The sequence below is a fragment of the Ochotona princeps genome, chromosome 3 (genome assembly GCF_030435755.1).
Source record: "Ochotona princeps isolate mOchPri1 chromosome 3, mOchPri1.hap1, whole genome shotgun sequence".
Lineage (NCBI taxonomy): Eukaryota > Metazoa > Chordata > Mammalia > Lagomorpha > Ochotonidae > Ochotona > Ochotona princeps.
Window position 1 is genome coordinate 64,654,286 of NC_080834.1, and position 22,808 is coordinate 64,677,093.

The 22,808-nt window shown below is 36.2% G+C and overlaps 1 protein-coding gene across 1 annotated transcript in view; it reads left to right on the forward strand.

Annotated features, from left to right (window-relative positions):
- Positions 1-22,808, forward strand: part of EPHA6 (EPH receptor A6) — an 860,890-nt gene that overhangs the window by 75,871 nt on the left and 762,211 nt on the right. Inside the window, 1 exon segment of the mRNA XM_058661775.1 lies at positions 4,593-4,657. Within this exon segment, the coding sequence (XP_058517758.1) occupies positions 4,593-4,657 (65 nt within the window).

Genomic DNA, 22,808 nt, shown 5'->3' on the forward strand with positions numbered 1-22,808 from the left:
GACTGGTAACAACTGGATAACTTTTTTTGAAAACCAGCAGGAGGAGCTCTCACCTTGTCAGGTTCAATGCCAATTAGTGTATCCAGAAAATTTAAATTTGTAGGGTCTTTATGTGAAACAAATGGTAAGTTTAAACATTACAACATAAAACAGCATGAAACTCTCAGAAATCCTTTTTTATCTAATATTAATGTATCATTTTTCCTGTGTGAGATGCGAATTTGAAATTTTATTGTTCTTTAGAATTTGTAAGAGATACGATTGCAATTTAATGAACATAAGCCAATACAGTGAGTCTTGTTTCTCAGTTACTAAGACAAAAGAAACATAATTTGTAAATTTCTACATTGTTGCAATTGCATGCATATTTCCCTTTTTCAGTTATTTTCAAATGAACATGGATCAGAGTTCATCAATGTCCAAACAAAGTGAAGTGAATGTTTTAGAATAACACTTATATCAATTACATAATTGGCCACAATTTCTACATATAATTTATAAGAAGAAAATAAATATTGAACTTGATTAGGCACTTTTCCAAAGAAGACTTAAAACTAGCCAACAGAAATGGAAAAACCCCCAGCTATAGGCTCGTGTAGGTTGCCTCGTTACCTGTCTTGGCCAGTGTTACACTGCTGGAGCAAAGCAGCCAATAGCTGGTGGGCAGCGTGGGCCTGGTTAATGCCAAATTTGTGTTAACTTTACTAGTATTTCAGCATACTAGTTGCTTATTCTTTCTATTATTATTGTTACTGATACTATTATTATTTTTATTATTTAAAGATAGGTGGAGAAGCTGGGGAACTCTGGCTTCCAGGCCCGGGAGTGGGGAGGATGGGCTACAGATTGCCTGGGTAAGGGGTCAGGTACTATATTGGAATGGGTGCAGCTGAGGGCATGTAGAACAGGTATGCAAATGATTTCTGGGGTCTTTCAAAGACCAGACCACTGGACTTGCAGATAGGTGAGGAAGCTGAGATGGAGTGGTTTAGATGGGGAAACATGAGAACATGTCTGGGTCAGGCTGAGAAACTTGACTACATGGGGACCTAGGGTTGGCTAATAGCATCAGTTACTGTCTGCTGAAGCTCACGAAAGCTCTTTCTGGGAGACATGCCTGGCTGAGGTAGGCCACAGTAACTGCTGTGAGTGACAGAGCAAGGGGTAGGCTACATTGCACTGGGCCACAGCATCCAATGTGAGAGAACTGGATCTGGGGATAGATTGTGTAGGGGGCTGTGGCCTTGCCTCTGTGGGGCTATAGCACTGATTGGTAGGCCCAGAGAGTTGGGGGGTAGTGACATGCTAAGCAAGGCTAGACAACAGAACTCACCTGGCAGGAATTCACCTGACAACTCTCAGTAACCAGGGCTGGGAGAATGCCTTGGACAAGGTTGCAGCACCCATGCAAGTGCTGGGACTGAGTGCAGATCATGTTAAGCATTGCCGGTGTTCTCTTTGTCACACATGAAATCTGGGTTTGGAGCAGGGGAAATTGGACAACTCCCCCACTAGGCCACAGCTTCCTTTGATCTCGTGCATACCGGTGGGTCCTTGGCACAGACTGATTTAGTCCACCTCCTGTCCTATCCAGAGCAGTGGCCTTGCCTAACTGACCCACGCCTGTTCTGGTTCCTACTGCTGGTTGATACAGCCAGCCACACACAGACATAGCTCTTGCATGGTCCAGTGGGTGCCAAGACCTAGCTCAGCCCATCCTACACACAAGCACCAGTAGGCTCTTATAAGCATCAGTAGGCTCTTACAAGCACCACTAGGTGCTGCAGTCTAGCGCAGTCTGGTACACCCCACACCCAGTCTGCACTCATGTCTGGGGACACTGCAGTCATGTCACCACCACCCAGCTGGGTTGTCTCCTTAGCTCTCCAACCATGCCTGTTCACATCCATAGATCTTGTATGCGTCAGTGATTTCTCTGACCCAACTCAGCATAGCCCATTCCTTGTTTCTTAGCCTTTGCCACTGGATACTGCACCCTGACCTGTCCTGGCCTAACCCTGTCCAGTCTGCTCCCATCCCTGTCTCATGTAAAACAATAGGTGTGATATTTTTTCCCGTCATGACCCACACTCCAGCCTCGCTCCTACACGTGCTAGTCTGCTAAGGTTTGGCTTAGTTCTTTCAGGTCCACCTTGCTTCATAACCAGTATATGTACTTGCCGACAGGTATCGCTACCTTGCCTGGCCTGACCAACACTAAGGCCTGATTCACATGCTCACCAGTGGGAGTTACATCCAATCAGGGGCACTACATCCTATCAGGGGAGTTCCCACGTTTCCCCACCAGGCCACTTCCAGACTCAGATCTCACATGTGTCGGTGGGTACTAAGCTCTTACCCAACATACCCCACTCTGTCCCTGCTTTTGTATTAGGTGGGCCTACTTATACCCCACAGAATCTGCCCCCGGAAATGGTTCTCTCACATGCTGGCTAGTGTCATGGCCTAGCCTAACATTACCTATCCCTTGTTCGATCCTCACTGGCAGCTACTGTGATGTAGCCCTGCCAGGTAGACCCCAGCCCTATTTCAGTATGTGCTGGTGAGTGGTGGTTAACAATGATCCATGCTAAATAGCCCAGCTCGGGTCTCCCAAGTGAGTGAGTGCATTGATTTAACCCATAAAGGTCCTCCTCCTTCCCTCCTCCAAACAGCTTTTTTCTCAGTCCCTCACTTCCTTCAACTACAGTGGCCTTACTGATAGTAAGTCCCTCAGAAATTATTCCTCACCTGCAGCATACTCTCTCAGTTGTCCTCCCTCTCTCACATCCCCTTATCCTGATCTATCCGTAGTCCATGTTCCTGGGAACGCATGGATTCCCCAGCCCCACCTTCCAAAGCCTAGTCTTCTGATGGGGTGGTGTGCTGATCTGGAGCTCTGCCTTCTCACTGGGGTCCCATGTTCCTGGCTAATGTGCTGGCTTGGGGCTTTATCCCTCCACACACCCAAGATCAAGGCCCACTCAAAGTTACCCATGAGTGGTCCACCAGTACTCCAGGCCAGTATGCTAACTTAAGGTTGTCCCCTTCTCTCCCTGCACCCGCCTGGGACTAAGCATTTGGTGAAATCCCAGGCTCACTCCACCTGCCTGGACGTGAGCCCCCAGGTACCCACATGCCCCCACAGGTCCCATCCCCCAGGTCCCCTGCAAGCCTGCCTGGCAAGGTGCTGCCTCTGCAAAGCACAAAGGCCTTCTGGCGAGATTTCTTGGGGAACTCCACACATAGACTTCTAGTCTCAGACCCTGGTCACAAGAAAACCCACAGCGTGTATGGTCCGAACTTGGAGTACATGTGTTGGTACTGGTCCTTCTGCATCGCTGATGCCTGTGTAATGGACAGCATGTCCAAATGTGCACTGGGACATAATGGTCACCTTATCTATGACAGTAGGGATATCCATTGCCAATTCAGAGGATGCAGAGCAGAACAGGTTGGACAACTCTCCTGGCCAAGCTTTGGCAGCAAGTGTCTGGGTGTATGGATATGTGTGGACTTTGTCAAGGAATGGACCTTGAGAAGATTTTCTCAATCCTGAAATAATGAAACTGAAAATCTCTTGGGACTATGAAGACCATTCAGGTAACACCCTCAGAACACTCTTCCTCATACTGGAGGTCTCTGGGGCATCATCAATGAACATTTCCCATGTGTTCCACCCACAAACTTCCATACCTGGCCCTCTTCCCTCACTATGGCCTCAGGGGTGTTAATTCTGAGGATGTTAAATATCTTCTATTGTAGAAATTTACATACTATGCTTTTATTACTGTTTACATTTATGCCTTTTTGACAAGATGGTGAATTCCCTTCCATAAGGGAATACACATGAAGTTTTTATTTGGTTTTTCTCTTTTAGCAGTAAGTATGCTATTTTAATATGTAATGGTATAGACTTAACTTTGAGAGTAGTAGCTATTTAAAATAAATTATTCCATATTAATTAAAGAAACTTAATATAATAAAATATTAAAGGCATTATAACAGTGTTTTCTTTAATGTGACGTGAATATTGGGGGAAATGTTTTAAAATCAAACTGTACATTTAGCATAGTGGTTAAGATACTAAGTCCCATGTCAGAGTAAGTGAGTAGTAATCCCAGCTCTGATTCCTAATTCCTTCCTGCTAATGCCGACCCTTTAAGACATCAGTGGTTGAGCCTTGGCCAGTAAGCTACTGGCATGTGAATCAGTAAACCAAAGTTCTGTTGTCTTTCTCTGTTGCAAGTGAATGTATTTTTCTTAAATGACTTAGAAAATTCTGTTTTTCAGCTGTTTCATCTATCATTGTTGTACACAAATTATATTTTATGAAATTATTTTTGAATTGACCTTCATAATTCTTTTATTTGATTGTTTCATTTAGCAGTTACACACAATATCCTGCAGTTTTTATTTAATATTACTTAATGTTATAATTACATGTTCATATTAAGTATGAAAATAATTTTAAAATAATACTGTTAAAACTGTCATAGTGAATACCAGGTTGGACTACGTTTGTCTTAAATTGATATATGTTTGCATTAATTGAGATATTTATGCAAGTTATTTTATCTATTTAATTTCAGTTGTGTTACTTGATACAACAACTATTTTGGGAGAACTGGGGTGGAAGACGTATCCGTTAAATGGGGTAAGTTGAACACCTTGTTGCCCTACTTAGTGACATTTGTTTAGAAAATTTTATAGTAGTTAAGAGTGAATTTTTGCCTTCATTTGAAATGAATTTTGGTATACAACTTAAACCCTACGGACAAAATTAAATTTACTTAGAATTGGTAATCATTGAAAATTTTATTTAAATGCCCAGTAGTTATTTTTTAATAATGTATGCTGTTGTAACTTTAGATTACCTCAGTATTATTTTCTTTAGCAAAAAAGTTTGTATATGTAATGCCAAGACAGTTTATCTGTGTATGTTAAATGTAGCAGTATCAATGAATATTGTATATGAACTTTGGAATATCATAAATGATTCATACAAATATTCACCATTTTATTTTTGGTATAAAATGCTAAATCTAGTAAATTGGTATTTTGGATTTGTCAAAATGATACATTATGATTAGGCTTTTGTAATCTAGAAATAATTGCTTTTAAAGGATTATAAGTGTGCAATTCACAATTTTCTATGTATGGATATTTAACCATGGTTGTGCTTGGATTTTACATGGTTTTTATTTGTATTTTGTATTATTTTCGACGTTGTAGCATTATTTCTACTTTCATATGACAGTGAATAAAAAAGTTTGTGAAGCTATTAGATTTTTTTCTATCTAAAAAAAGTCAGATGTTTTCAGATTTAATGAGTTACCTTTTTAGTTTCTTAAAATCTGCATTTTTCTCATTCATTACATTCTTAGTTAATATTTGTAAATTAATTTTTGTTATAAATGCCACAGATTTAAGTCCCAAAAAGTTGTCTTAAGTGATTATTTATTTTTTAGAACCATTGGATACTGCTGTTTGAATTTGACATTTTTGTATTTATGTCTGAGGTTATTCATGAAACATATATTTCCAACCAAAAATCTTATAAATAGTTAAATCATCCCCTTTGCTTCATAACCTGCTTATTTCTGCAGGATTTAAACAATTTTTCTAATTTGGGTTTTCTTTTAATTCATTTTATTTTGCTAGAATTTTAACCAAATCATCAATTTTGAGAAAAACATATTTTAAAGTAAGTTTGTGCTTTTATCTTTGTTATCGTATATCCGTTGAAATGAATAGGCATCCATATTAATTCCATTAAGTGGGTAAAGCTTATTACACTTATTTCTAAGAAGTAAAACTTTTTAAAATTTCTCTTTCAGGTTATAAAATGTATAAAATGTGTCATATATATATATATATTTCCTCTCAGCATACAGAATAACTTGTAAGCATTTGTGAATAAGTTATTTAGAACTCCTTTATTTTCATTTTTTTGAAAAAGAATGTGGTGATTTTTTAGACCTATTATCAGTTGTCTCACACAGACATAGGTGAAGAGTCATGGAAAGAATGGAAAATGTTCTGTCCTGCTTTACTGATTTGGTTCAGTTTGATCACAGTGAATTTCAGTCAGCTGGAGACAAGCCGGGAGAGAGACAGAGTCACAAGTGTACTGACTGCTCTCTTGTGATGATTTTTTTCATGGATGTTATGAAATGGAGATTTTTTTCATAAATTTTTCTATTTGTTACTCAGAATAATATTAACTGAAAAATATTGCTTATCTCAGTTTTCTATTTTCTATTTTCCAGACTGTACATTGAATATTAGAATTATATTTTGTTATATTAGAATGTTATTTTAATGTATGTGTTACTTCTGTTTCCTAATTGTAGAGTCCTAAAGATGCCAATAGTTGTAAGTCAAAATAGACATAATTATTTCATTCAAACTAAGATATTTATAACTCTGAAGAATATTCTTTTTCCATATGTCTCTTTCTGTTTGCTGATGCCCAAACAGAATACCTTAGACTGGGTAATTTATTTGTAAAATAATGTATTGCTTACTGATACGGGGGCCAGAATGTCCAAAATCAAGACATCAGTGTCTGGTGTGTGTAAATCAGAAGGATAGGGCAGTGTGAGTGAGGGTATAAGAGAAGGCTGAATTTGCTCTTGAAAAGTGCTTATTCCTTCAGTAGCTACCTGTTCCCTTCGTAGCAACAGTCACTTCTTGTTGAGGTTATAGCTTCCATGATCTCTTAACATCCTATTAGATATTATCTCCCACCACTGTTACATTGGAAATTAAATTTCTAACCTATGGATGTAGAGTATTGTGTAAATAATATTCCTCTGTGACACTGCTAACAGGAGCATTGAAAACTTGATGGAAGGACAGTTACTTAAATTCAATATTTGCCTAGCAGACTCAGACTTATTCTCCCTAGTTGAAAATTATAATGTTGGACTAAGTTGTACATTTTGGAAACCAGACAAAAGTTGGTAAGAGGAAGCAAAGAAAGAATTAAGGAAACAGAATATGGTAGAAAATAGAATAAGGCAGAAAGGAAAAGTTCATTAAAATTTGTGGAACATTTACCACATACTAATCTCTCTAGACTTTACTGATTTCATTATATAGTTTATCTTTATTGATGGATGTGGATAAGATTCAGGTATAGTGTGTAACTTTTATTACAGAATCACAGAGTGTGGAACATAAGACAGCAAAAGTTCTAGGCCAAACATACCCTTATCTGGACACCTACAAAAGATCATTTCATAAATATTTACTTTTATTTGTTGGAAAATTCTACTATGTAAACATATAAGCTGATGACTAACATGTAGACTACATAGGGAAAAAGCAGTACTTGGATTCAGACATTAAAACTTAAATTGAATACTTACATCACAGTTGGTATGGATTTTATTTTTAGACTTGTTAGCAATGAAAAATGAGCATGTTAATTTTCTGAAACACTTGTCAGTTTTGCTCAACACTCAATGTACAGTATGTTTATTTTAGTGTTATCCAGAAGTCAGGTAAAAGAACTTATATTTTACATTTCATAGTTCCAAGTATTTTGTTACTCTGGTAAAGAGATTTGTCTCATACTTCACATAATTTATAAGATAAAACAAAAGCTCTTCACTCTCTTTGAGCAGTGTTTTTTGAAAGAATAGTAAAGGGGTGGATTCAATAATAAGAGTGATAAAAGGATGTTCATAGTGATAAGTGATTAATCAGTTCATTTTAATAAACTGAAATTGGTGATCTGAAAGAGGAGACAGACGATCCTTATTTTAAAAGGCAAATAGAACAACTTGAGCAAAGACTCAGATTATCGGAATTATGTATTCATTAAGTCTTAAGAATATTGAGAATCATATGAATGAAGTGTAGGTATTCAGGGGTATTTATTTATAGGGAATGCTGTGTTTTTGACATATAAAACTTATAATTCAGTTTCTTAGTTTATCAACATAGTGTATCTGTTCAAATAATTAAGAGTAATAATGAAAGCTTTCTGAATGTACTTGTACATACATTGATGAAGCTTTTTTGTTTAAGATGATAATATAGGTCTTTAAAAAGGAAAAACAGCATGAAAAGTTGAAAGAAATATGTGTCCAAATATAGATGGCATGGTATTATTGATTTATTGAGAATAGAGTGGAATTGAAAAATCATGTTTGTATAGAAGATGAAGTTTGGTGTCAGAAGAGATTGAATGCATTAGGGAATTTGGGAACCCATGGTTGTAATTCTTAACACTGTGCTCTCTCTGCTTAATAACAAAATTTTATGTCTACATAATTCAAAACTCATAACAACTTTATCCTGTAAGGATCCCCTCCATCTTTTATCTGTCAGTGTAATACACTAAGGTAATAAAATAGTGGTGATCTAGCAAAGCAGCTAACAGAGTGCCTTGGTAATCATTGGAAGAATGTAGAGGAAATAAAATGTTTTGTATGACACTGTGGATGTTGTAAGTGAATTACGAAGAAGTGTTTCATAAACATTAAGTGTTAGAGAGGCTGTGGCTTTTCTGTTTGCTATGAAAAACTTATCTCAGTCTTACTTTTTCAGAACTCATTTTAAATTCTGAAAATCTTAAAGAGATATCTGTTATTTAAGAAAGTATACATGTTAATGCTAATGAGACATGAAAAAGGAAAAATGCTGCTTAGGTTGTAACTTTGAACAACAAAAGGATGTTAAAAATGTGTATGTCCTGGGTTTATTGTCACTTTAGGGAAGAGAAATTATGTTTTTGTGAGATGGTGTAATATTTATTTCTTTCCTTTGATTTCTTTCCTTTGATTATTGCATTATTTAATTTATTTAAAACAATAACCAACATTGTAAATTAAGGGGAGTACAACTGTAATAAGAGAGCTTCTAATTAAATTTATTATTTAAAATATTTATACATGTAATTGGGTCCAATTCAGTACAACACAGCAGAATATGTGTCATTATTGAGACATCTTGGATTAATAGTAACTCACTACTAGTAACAGCTACTAATGAGAAAAATAAAAGGTTTTTCAAAGTATAAAATATAGAAAGTATAAAATTTCATGACTGAAAGCCTTGTCTGCCTTTGAACTTGAAATATGTATTATGTACTTATATTATTTAATAACTTTTATGTTTAAAAAGTTTTATGTTATAATTGAAAAGACAAATTATTTGTTTGAGTTACCATGTACTGATTATTAAAAATATTTACCTCTGAATAAAAATTGGTATTTAAAGTGTAGCATATCATAATGAAAATTTTATGAGCCATTATTTAATTTGTACTTAAAATATTGTATACTTAATTTGATTGAAATAGCTTGATTTTGAAGTACTCTGTGAACTTTATGAAATGGGGCATTCATCATATATTGTTTTAAGCAACACTTTGAGCAAGACATTGAAATGTTTTCAAGTGTTTGCTTTTTCTACACTTTTGCACACAATGAGGTGGTTAAATTTTAAAAGCCCATCTTTAATGTATATGTGGTAGATCAAATCCTTGATACAGGTGTACTGAATATAGAAATAGGCATTTTTAATATAAAAACATCAGATTTCTTTTTCAGCAATAGTGTAACCAGAGTTGAAATCAAGAAAAAGATGGAATGTTCAGAGAAAACACAGGATATTGAATATTAAGATGCATTTTTCTGATAATGCAAATTAGAGATAGGAAATATTATATTTCTCAGATATAAAATGCTGAATTAAATATGTATTTTTTGCATTTTGTGATTTAGATGACCATTGGGATCTGAATATATTATCTGTTATTTCCTCTTTTATAGGTATATATAACTGTATATGCATGTCTGTCTTGTTGGTTAAGTAAATATATATACATATATATATATATTTGCACATATACATATAAACATAAGCAAACCACAGTGAGATGAAAATTCATTATGGAAATTGGTTCACATGGTTATATAGCACAAGAATTTCCTTGATCTTCTGTCAGAAAAGTAGGAAATTAAAGAAACTGAAGGTATAGTTAAGTCGTATTCCAAAGGCCTGTGTCTTAGTTTAGGTCTGAGAGTGAGGTGAAGGTCTGGTCTGAGAATCTAACAACCATTGGGTACAATGTTTGAAGGCAAGAAAGAGTATGTAGAATTTATCTTTCCTCTACCTTTTGCTGTAGTTGAACCATCAATGTATTGATTGAGACACACATTGTCTTGAGGACTTTTTAAATTATTACTATTATTTTCCATTTTATTGTTTTGTAGTTACAGGGATTCCTCCCTCCCTCACCCTGTCTTCTCTTCCCATTTCCTCCTCCTGTCATTTTCTCCTATAACATCACATTACATAGTTCTTTAGTAACAATTGCAAGTTAAATATTCTGCCATTTAAACAAATGTATTAGAGCATTGTAGGACAAATCTTCTTTTTCATTCTACTGATGCAAATACTTGGCTCTTCAAAAACAGCCTTACATACAACCAGGAATGATTTGCTACTAGCTACCTTGGTATTCCTTAGCTCTGTCAAGATGATACATAAAATGAACCATAACATTTTCAAAAAGAAACATGTTATTCATGTCTCAATAAAAGCTATAAATGAAGCATGAATGTTGATTTTCATAGCAAAATAACCATAAGTTAAAATTAAACAGTATAGAAAGTTATTTTACTCAGTAAAGCAGAGCCCCAAATTCCCTAATATGATTGCTCCAAAAATTTAAAAAAATCATTATGGTATATGATGGGATATTTCCTGTTAAATATTTTACACATTTATATGATTTTCATATTTATATATTGAAGCTAATTTCATAGTGTAACATTTTAGTATTACATTTTTATTCATTCTATAAGACATTGAAATTATGCAGAATTACTATGTATACATGTATGTTAGTGGCATGTAAATATCAGTGGTAATCTTCATCATTAAAAATTGTTATTGTTTTCAAAACTGGTGTCTAAGGATTATTTCTTGTAAGAAACTTCACAGCATCTGTGGTGGTGTTCTAAATATCCATCATGCTAATTTCAGTTATACTGTTTGATATTTCAAATACATGTGTTAAGGTTTTTGAATTAATGATTAATTTTTAAATATGTATTTATTTAATAATGATTAGACATAAAACTTACATCTCCCTGTATGCTTTAAACTATCTCCAGATTACTTCTAAGAAAAGGTAAATTTTCATAAGTTATTTTCATAATGTATATCTTAGGAAATAATGACAAAAATATTCTGTACATGTTCAGTACAGCTACTGTTTTTTTCTGAACATTTTAAAATCAGAAGTTTAGTTGGACACATGGAGGCAGAATCCATGGATACAACTGGACAACTGTATATTTTGATTATATATGTAAATAAATTAGCCTCATAATCAAGGATTACCGAGTCAGCTAGTGAAGGTAATAACTTCAGGTGTTAAACTCCAGAGTGATAACAGCCACATAAAAGCTGCTGAGTTGAAACTACCTGAGAGTCTTGAGGCCAGTTTATTCATCTTCATGTGTTCCGTGAAAGCAGTCCCTAGGAAATAAAAGAGATCTGGGATGTTCACATGGAGTGGGTAGATGAACAAGGTGTGATATAATACCTGTATATTTGTTGACTCTCAAATATTTTAAAGGAGTGATATCAGAATCTCCCCTCCACCACACACAAAGCAATATCATGGTGAGTTCCCATGTTCTTATTAGAGAATAGAGGACTACAGTCTAAAAATCTAGTGTTTGTTCCTTGTGATCACTTCTTTCAGGCACTTGTCCCAGTTGAGGTTCCTGCCAGTGGAGAACTCTTGATTGCCTGGATTTCGTGTGGCCTCTCTAAGGAGGCAGAGAGCAACATATGGCAATCTAAGAGAGTAGGCCAGCTGTGTTCCCAGTGAGTGACTACTAAGGTTCCTCTGCACGATGGTATTCATTTTATGCAGACCCAAATTAATGACCTCTATAATTTGCTTTCTCTCTGAAGAACTTCTTTTGACATGTCTTACAAGTAATTTCTACTACTAACAAATTTGTGCAACTCTTGTTTGTATGAAAAAGGCTTTATTTATTGTCCATGTCCCTTCCCCCAATCACAGCCTTCTCTTCTGCTACATGGCTTTTCATCTCTGGTACTTAAAAATTCTTATGAGTTTTCATTTCCTGTGACTACTTCATTGACATTTGGATTTTAGTTTATATACAACCAGCTTCTATACATCTTAAAATGGCTATAGGGTACTATTCAGCTGTCTCGTGTCTATCCTTATTTTAGTATTTAGCAGTCCATAGCATTAAGGCATAATTCTACTGAACCTGGCAGATTTAAGAACTTGCATCTTGTAACATATTGATTACTCAACACCATGACAGTTAATTCCATAATGTTGTAAATTGTCGTTGATATTAAGTTGGGGCTTTTAATTGATCAGGATGATATTCTGCCGGCTCTACCTTCAGACCAGAGATGATCTCCCCAAGAAACCATTGAATGTACCTGGACAGTTAGATGCTGGACTCTTTGCTTGGTATATGCTTGCAATGAAAGAATCTCAACTGAATTTGATCTGTAATACTGCAACAAGGTGGAGGAATCAATCATGGGGGGAGGGCACAGGGAGGGGTTGGAGGAATCCCAGAGCCTATGAAACTGTGTCACATAATACAATGTAATTTTCATTTCCACATACCTTATCATCTGTTCTTATATGCCGTCTACTGTTCAAATTGAATTCTTGAGATTATTAACCATAGTAGTTTTTGTTTAAATTTTGATCTGATGATTTTAGTATCCCTGCAATTTCTGATTCTGATTTTGAAGTGTGAGTTACTTTTTATTTTGCTTTTGCCTTTTAGTATACCTGGACATTTTTTGCTCAAAGGTGTACCTTGTGTACTACTCCTGAAGAATTTTGATAAATCACCCATTAGACAGGTGTGGAGAAGGATGATGCTCTAGCATCCTGTGGGTAGCTCTCATTCTTGTGAGTCTGTACACCTAGACAGTGAATGTCACGTGTACTTCTGCTAACACTTGCCTTCTGTGGAGTATGACAGCTGGAGGGAATTGGGACTCAGTATTTTCTCTTCCCTCTTGTGGATAACTAGAACTGACCGGATTTGAGTATTTACCTTCCTGTAAGTCGGTTAGAATGTGACAAAATCTTGATTCTAGTGAAGTAGTGTTTTTCATTGTTTGTTTTTTCCGAGTGCAGCCCTTTGTTAAGAATAGGATGCTCTGGAATATTTCAGTTGGATCCGTTGGCCCTCTGTCTGCCAGAAATGGAAGGGGATTATGATTCCAGTGTTCGCTCTGAGGACCTGATAGAGGTCCTGCAGGGGAAGCTCATAAGACTGTAGAGGCTCCTCGGTTAGCTGCAGCTGTCTGTAGTTTTTAAATCTCAGAATTTTCCGTACTGATTCTGCCAGAACTCATTAGTTAATATGTTAATCTCTGCCCTGGGCTGGTCTCATGTGGGATAATACTGGTGGATTTCTGCTTTTTCAAGTTGTGATTCTCTGTGTTCACCTATATATCTCCTCAGTCTGGGGGCTGGTGGTTTGTGCTGTTACCCTATTTCTCTGATTGATCATTGAAGAGTTCATATTTTTCAGTCTAGAGACCAGCTTTTTACTTGTTAGAACTAGAGATGATAATTAAGCACTTACCTGCTGGAGTAGACAAGTACTAATATTCTTTAAACTTCTTTTTTTTTAAATTGGAAAGTCAGATATACAGAGCAGACTAATTTTTTTAAATGAGCTGTCTGAAGTTCTTTTGACTGCATCACCATTTCACTATCAGAAGCAATTGGCTTTATTTTTAAGTTCATTCAGTATAAAAATAAAATCAAATGTCTATATCTTAGTTCACTTGATGTTGTTGCTATTTACTTTTTTGTCTTTGTTTGCTTGATGTTTTTGCTGCCATTTTAAAAAATCCATAAAGGAAGACTTTAGATATGACTTTCCTGTGATATGCAGGTTGAGCAGTAAAGCTTGATGCTCTCAGGAATGCTTATAAATTTAATTCCACACATATGACTGTAGAAGATGAACCGTTTAAATATCTGCCCCCAAATATTCAAGTACTTATGTGATGAGTTTGCAAGAACTACATTTATGTATTTTATGTATTTTTTGCTTAATCCTAGTAATATCTGTGTGAAGTAAATATTTTTCAACACCATACTACAGATGGGAAGTTGAATCTGAAACAATAGAAGAAAGCAGCAGAATCAGAGACGAAGATATGAGTGAAGAGCGAGGAAGGATAGTGATTGCCAGCAGCTTAGAACTGTGTTCATGCTGCATTTCCATTTCCAGGTCTTAGTTAATCTGAATTCCCTTTAGTTGGGCTACCGTGATGTAACGCAATAGCTGGAAGATTGTAAACCCTGTAGTGACAATAGCAACAAGAGCAATGGAAGCAGTGAGACACTGGCACTGTTTTTGAGAGAGGCCAGGAAACATGAAAAGATCATAGGTTGGTAGAAGTTTTGTGAAATTGCAGGAACTTAGAACTACTAGCTTTCCTTGATCATGTCATGCATGGCGAAGTGAACTGTCCTCCCTGCAGGTGTTGTGGGCGGATAGGTGAAGGAACATGAGAGTCCTTAAATTGATTACTATTTAATACCTAAAGCAATTATGTGTCAGTTCTCTCTCCACTGTCTCAAAATTTTTCTTTCTCATATACCATGCTTTGTAAATAAAATGGATTATTTTTTACTGAAAGAATACATATTAGAGAATAATGAAACTAATTCTGTGACAAGGAATAGAGGTAATAGCAAAGCAGAGTACTGATGATTTAGAAGATGAGATGTGAAATGTTTAATATCTATGCTGGAAATATAATTAGCCTCATTCATTATCTGGGTAGCTAGAATATGTGTGGAATGTGTTTTTTTTCTTCCATATCTCCCGTGTTTTAGTGTATAGTTTTCATGATGTATTCTTATAAGTCTCTGTGTGTGTGTATTTTAAGGATGGACTTTATTAGTTTTCTGTTGCTATAACAAAATAAGACTGATCTCTTTATAAAGAATAACGATTGTTTGTATAATAGTGCTGTGGCCTGGGAAGTTAGGTGCATGTCATCAGCATCTGCTTGGCACCTGGAAATGCTGCCTTGTTCTATTATAACAACTCATAGGCATAACATACCAAGACTGGCGTGGTGGTCTTTTGCTCTTACAAAGCTGCTGGTACCACTGTGGGACACTCACCTTTCAGACCTCATCTAACTCTATTCCCAAAGGCCTACCCTCCAGATACCGTTAAAATATGAATTTGTTGATCAAGATTCCTGCCCAAGAACATTGGTGGACCTATTAATAATGTCTTTCTTTTTAAAAAATTGCATATTCATACTTATTCATGTTTATACACACAATACATATGCATATAAAATATGGGCTTCTTTATATCAAATTCCTTGTTCTGAATAGTTCTTTCTTACTAATTTTCCCATTGAAAACTTCAGTTCTATTCTTCTAACAGAAATTTCCAGTTTTTCTTTAATAATCCTGTGTTTTTAGAAATCTATTAAAGTTCCTTTTTTTAAGTTTTAATTCTTTCAATTAAGAACTAAACAAAAATACAATAAAATATTCATGAATCATTTACTTTATAAGTGAAAGGGTATATAAAGTGCAACACAACATTATCCAAAGGCAAATTTTCTTAAGAAACCTTAAGAGAATTAGTGTAAAATATTTAACAGTTGGCTGAAACATGCTAAACATTTTTATAATTTTTCTGCATTTTTAGTGACCAGTTTGCCCTTGGAGCCATAACCTACTACCAGATCCTGTTTATTTTACCTAATAAACTACTTTAAACCAGTCTGTGTCATCCTGCCCTCAGTTTGACTCACAAATTTCCAAGATTAGTGTTAGCTTCTCTCACTTCGGGATTTCTCAGTTTCCACTTCTAATGAATGCTTTGTCATATTACCAGAAATCACATTCTGAATTGAAGATCTAATCATGTCCTTGGTCTTAACCATATTAAAAAAGACACTCTTTCCCCTACCTGTTCTTTAGTCTGTCTTTGTCTTCTAACAGCCACCATCTTCCAGCTTTTTCCTAACAGGCTTTTTTGGTGTTTTCTTCTATGTGGTTTGATTCCTTTCATCTTTGTATTATGAACCTATGTGATTTAGTCCGTCTGGAAAGTTTTTTTTTTCCTCTCATTTCCTGCCCCACACTCTATCTTGCCACTGCCTAGTGGTCTTTTAAAAAATGTTTATTCAAGGGCCCGGCGGTGTGGCCTAGCGGCTAAAGTCCTCGCCTTGAAAGCCCCGGGATCCCATATGGGCGCCGGTTCTAATCCCGGCAGCTCCACTTCCCATCCAGCTCCCTGCTTGTGGCCTGGGAAAGCAGTTGAGGATGGCCCAATGCATTGGGACACTGCACCTGCGTGGGAGACCCGGAAGAGGTTCCAGGTTCCAGGCTTCAGATCGGCGTGCACCGGCCTGTTGCAGCTCACTTGGGGAGTGAATCATCGGATGGAAGATCTTCCTCTCTGTCTCTCCTCCTCTGTGTATATCTGGCTGTAATAAAATCAATAAATCTTTTAAAAAAATGTTTATTCATTTATGTATATGAAAGAGTTTCAGGAGGACAGTGGGAGAGAGACAAAGAGAGAAAGAGAGAAAAGATTTCTATCAACTGGTTCAGTACCCAAATGACCACAATTGCCATGACTGGACCAGGTGAAAACCAGGAACCAAGAGTGTCATCTGGCTCTGCCATGTAAGTGCAGGGGCCAAAATACCTGTGCGTCATCCATTGCTTTCTCAGACAAATAGCAAGGACTGGTAGTGGAGTAGCCAGGACTTATATTGGAACCCATATGGGATGCTGATCTGCTAATGTTAGCTTAACCTCTGTCCTGCAGTACTGGCTGTACTGATGGGCTTTGGAGTCACAAAACATCCTCCGTATTTTCTGGAAGACTTGCACTGTTTGGACTGAATTAGAAAATCTCTTTTTCCTGGATGTCTGCAAATTAGTACATGCTGTCATTAATTTCACGATATTTATGCATCCTTATTAGTTCCAAACTATTGATATAATACATTGGACGTTGTGTTCCATTTTTATGTAAGTTGGCAACATAGTGGCTGTCAAAAATACATATTTGACTAAAGTTTGTTAAATAACTGAATAAGCAAGCAACAAATTGTTTTAGATACTGGTAAAGCGCTGGCTGTATTTTGAAGTTGTCCTTTGTAATGAAATCATATGGGGAATAAATTTAGGAAGTTCAGCTGTGGAAAAAAAAAGACTAAATGTGAAAATAGAACCGTGATATATTTCATCACATAAGTATCCAGTACAGGTAGAAAAATTATATAATTGTTTTTGTGTTTTAGACCATTTATTTCATCTTCTTATTGCCTTTTGAACTGAAATAGAAGTTTAAAGGTGAATTAGACTATTAAAATGCTCATAAGCTATTTATGCAACACCAATCAGGACATAATACACTTTCAAAGAATTAATGAGCAATTTAGAACGTTTGATGAACTAAATCACATCTGGTAAATATTAACCCAAGGTGGTTGTTAATCCTGCACCTCGTTATTAAGATGAGAATAAAAAGCAAATCATATGGATTTTTAATGTCTGATAGCTGGTCTGCAAATTTTAGAAAATTTTTACAAAATGGTCAAGCTTTTGAAAAGCATGGTTCAGCATTAATTGTAAATAGGTTTTTGTAATCTGTATTCCATGAAATTAGTATTTTGAATTAATGTACCATAATAACAAGTGAGATAGGTTTCTAAATGGTTTGACTTTTTAAAATTTTAGCACTGAAAACTTATTGGCGTTACACTTAACTTATTCCTCATTAGCCCCATAATCATGAAACTATACATACAGAAGTATTTAATTAAAATCGTCTTTCAAGTGAAAGCATGAAATTAGAATGTGTTGTATATGTATATGTGTGTGTTTACCTTTTGTCTTTGAATATTTGTGCATCTTCCAGACTGAAGGTATCTTTAAATAAAAATTAAGCTTATTTTGATGGCTCAATTTAATAACCTTAATAGCCTAAAAAATTATGTGCTTACTTTGAATGTAATACTTTCTGGTTCATGATAGAAGGGATTTCTTTATGGTTATCAGTGAGAATTATTTAAGACTTTTGCACATTGTAAATTTATACTGAAGAAATATATATAAATATTTTACATTTAGTTATTTTTATTTTTTTATCTATTTGATAAAGACTGTCAACTATATACAGTAATATATCATTTGGATGACCATTAGTGCTGAGTTGGCTGGAACACGTAGCTTTTATTTCTGTTGTCCTGAAATAATTATTTATGGTGTTACCTTCATTTTTAAATTGTTGTATTTTATAGGATAAATTCTTTGATTCCTCTGTTAGTTCAGGTGATGCTAACTGCAAGTATAAATAAGCTCCGAATGTATAAAAATTCAAGCATGATAGAGAATTAGCTTTATTCCCATAACAATTGATTTTTTTTTTTTTACTGTTGACAGTAGCATGTTTTGCTCTTACAGAGATATTAGCCTTCTAATACTTCTGCAACTGTTAAACACGCTGCGTGTCACTTATATCACTACACTAGACCATCTGGAAGGCTGAAAAACATAAAATAACCTGAGAAGATAAAACAGATTATATTTCAATAGAAGAAATTACTAGATGTCAGCCTGAACTAATTACCCCTTTTTCTCTTATTAGTGAAACTTTAATAGCAACTTTTAAAAAAAGAACAGCATTGAATCAAATATGGATATCTAATCTTTCTTTCTAAAATGAAGAAGGTAGAACAAAGAAAGGTGAAAAAAGCAAAGCTACTTTTTGGGAATGTTTTCCTTGGGGCAGGTGTTGTGGTGTAGTGGGTTAATCCACTAGAACATGGAATGCCTGCATCCCATATCAGGTTGCTTGGGATTGACCCCGTCTCCATTTATGATCCAACTTTATTGATGCACCTTGAAGTAAACAGATGAAGGGCTAAGAACCTGGGTCCCAATCATACATACAGGAAATCTGGATTAAGAGGCTCCTTGATTTGGTTTGATCTTACGCTGGCCATTGTGGGCATTTGGGGAGTGAATCAGTCTTTATCACTTTGCCTTTAATATAAGAATGTAAATGAATCATTTTTAAAAAGGGTTTTTATTTGGTTCATTCTTATTTATATTTTCTATTTTTTTCATAACCATCTATAGTAGTTATATTTTAATTATTACCATGTAATCTATCATATGTTTACGTAATGAAGAAGATTGTGGCTTTATAAATACATGAGATAATTCCTGTAAGTTCCAAAAAATCCTGAAGTAGGCAGGTTTTATTTCAAATGTGGAATTGTATTTCTAAGAGTCAGTATTTCTTGTTATTCGTATAATCAGATACATTAATTGGTCCTTTTTGTATTTATCCAATCTTGCCTTCCTCTCATTCATTTAGCAATTATTTATTAAAAGTCAATGCTCTTTTTTTATGATTTACTTCTTTTTCTTTTGAAAAGTAGATTTGCAGAGGGAGAAGGAAAGATAGGAGCAAAGCCAGGACTGGGGCTAGAGCTTCTTCTGGGTCTTCTGTGCTTTCCTGTATAGGTTAGAAGAAGGCTGCAATTTTCCATTCACTTTTGAAGACTCCTCACATGTTTCAATTTCAGAATTTTTACAGAAAATTAGCTTATCATTTATTTCTATTTCCTTTGAATTTGTTCATACCACTTTTTTTCTTTTTTATTTGCACATTAGAACCAGTTGACATACTAGGTAACATTGCTTACATTCTAGTGGTGCTGTTATGCCCATGAGTCTGAGTTCTCCAAGTGAATCATCATGAGTCTGACGTCCATACAAGTGCACAAAGGTGGTTTATTCAAGCTTGACATGCCAAAACCTGGGTCCCAACTGTCATTGTCATGAAGTGATTCTAGGCTGAGACCCTGAGACAATGTACCGCAGGGTTTTTATACAATTCAGGGGATTCCTCACAGTTACACTGTCAACTGTCAAAAAGTACAAGTTGGCAGGTTTCTATTGGTGCAGCAAACAGATTTCAAACAAGCAAATTGGCAGGTTAAGTAAAGTGAAGGGCAATGGCTATGGGGCACCCAAGTCATCTTTATAAGGCACACTATGAGTAAGTAAGTCTTATTTAAAAGACACACTAGGGACCTTGCTTTGAGGAATGTTCTGTCGTTGTGACTCGCCATGTCACTTAGGCTGCTAGGTTTGTGAGCTTACAGTTTGTTAGCTAAGGAAGCAAAAACAGAAGTGCAAAAACAGAAAATATTCTAATTAGCAATGAGCAAACGGTTGGGATTCTGATTTTGAGGTTCTTCACTGCCTGTTCAATGACCAGGTCATGTATGATTGAAAAAATCACATAATGATCGTTGCATTCCCTACAGACTGTCCCACTGTACATTTTCTAAAGGAGAGGACAGGACAGAGCGTGGAACACGGGAAGAGGGGGAATGAGGCCAGGAGAGCAGCACATAGGGAGAAGGGGAGGAAACATATTGGTTTTCTTCCTCCAGCTTCTGGGTTGGAAAATACCGGGTATTTCAAAATGAGAAAATAGATGACACAGTTGAGGTAGAAAGCTGCCTCAGCTAACTTCATCATCATTCATCTAAAGTATGATTAGCTTCTCGAAAATGTAAGTATTTTATTTCTTCCTAAAATTTACTAAGATTTACTCTTTTTGTAAAATGTAAAGAATGGACTGGTATCATGGGCACATTGGCACTTACAAAACCAGACAGTAAGAGAGACATAAGCACAGCTAACACAATTTTCCAGGATACACAGTGAAAAGTTAAACATGTGCAAGGTATGTTGCCTTGTTGCAGGACCTTTTGACACAAATCGTGGCAGCAACCTCAATTCTTGTCTCGCAGGAAATAAGACTTTTTTGTGGACAAAGTTTAGTTTTAAAGCAAGATTTATTTGAAGAAAGGAGGAAAGTAGCTCCCATCCTACTGACAGGAGGGAGCTTCAAGAGAGAAGAGACCTTAGGCCTCCTGCCATAGTGGCAGGAGGAAGAAAGGAAAACCCAAGTTAATGGTGTGGATAATGTCTTTTTAAAACTTCACTTCAAAAGAGTTTCTCCATAAATAAAGGAAAAATCCTGGTTTCCCTGGTACCTGGTTCTGAGACAGAAAGCTCAGAAAGGTATTATGGGTTAACTTCCTCAGCCCCTTTTTAGTGATAAATGGACCAGTCAGACACTACTGCCTTGGCGATGGCCCAGAGATGAAATAGGATGCTTTAGGTGGGGAGCTGGTATGTTAATTTTGCCCTTGTCTCTTGGGGGAAACATGTTCTGGTGAATGAGACATGGAAGATAAAATGCCATTTTTATATTTGAGAAAAATGACTTGGGGACCCAGAAAACTCTTAACTGCCTACTATCCCATATGACTCCTCCACAGTCTTACATGCTGTTTACCGTAAGGATTTTCACACACATTTAGAGTTCACACAGTAAAAATCTAACAGTAAGGGCAACCACTTCCTTGGGAAAGCATAGAAAATGAGTGTGAGATAGTTCAGTTAAAAAATGAGATTATTTTATAAGCCATTGTGAGACTAGAATATTGTGCAAAACTAATATACGGGTAAAATTTCTCATACATTTCAGTAACTAAGAGAATCGAAACCTGAAATGGCCAGAGATTGTTACTCTTACTAGACTCTCCTTAATAGGACTTAACCATGAGCAGTTGACCCTGGGTCTTTGCTTGCTACCTGGTGGGCATGGCTTACAGTTTACCAGCAGGTGACCTGAGGCACAGCTTCCAGCCTTGCCTGGGGAATGTGATCTCTGACATGACTGGAGTGTCAAGGGGAATAGACAATAGATGTATCCTGTAGCCAATTACAGTGTCATTGTTGTTGGGGAAAGTGAGGAGAGTATGTGAGAAGACAGCCTCCTGCCCTCCCCTTCCTTAACCTTTATGAATTTGAAGTTTGCTGAATACAAAGACATCCCTTTCTAGTTATTCTCCACTGGTTCTGTGGCCTCACCCTTGGTGGGCTGGGGCCTGCTGGCAGGAATAAACCCTGAGGTTTAACCAAGAGCAGTTAGTTTGAAATTAATAAGGACTTTTGTTTTCTAATCTTAACCCAAACAACACCTTTCTGCTTTACATCCTCACCTTTCTTGCTGTTAAGGAAAAAATTGTTTTCTTTGATTCAGGAAAAACCTAAGGAAGATCAGTAGAAACAGTATGCACTGAAATGCAACAGGTAATGGAGGGGTAGCTTTGAAGAGGCCTGCTAGGCACAGCATGGTGGTGTGTGGAATGAGACGCTTATCATGGACACAGGATTCCATACATCTACTCCTCAGCAAGGGTGTGACTAACAGAATCACAAACAAAATGCACCAGTATTGTTGAAAGCAGACTGTGTTTTTACCTGGGAAACATTGTGTAATGTTTCACTGTGCCTAGCCAACGGCGAAATCAAGTCCTCGTTTGTCTAACAGATTATGGCCAACAGAGTAACCAAGTCTTAACTGTCACCATGAGCCCACTGTGGTGGCCTGGTGCTCACACTAGTGAGACACTGCTATCCCTGTTGTCTTTGTAGATCACACAGCAGGATTAGCAAAGAACACAACAACAAGAAGGTTTGTTGCTTGAGGTACACACAAGCTTCTCTGTATTCAGGGCTGTGTGGTAGCCTTTTCATTCAAAAGGTGGGCATTTCACTTAGGATTTTTTGAAACACACATTAACAGTTTGAAAGTATCACTATATATTATTCACATTTTTTATTGTGATTTCAAGAAATACCTCAGCTGTTTTTTCATTGTTTTTCC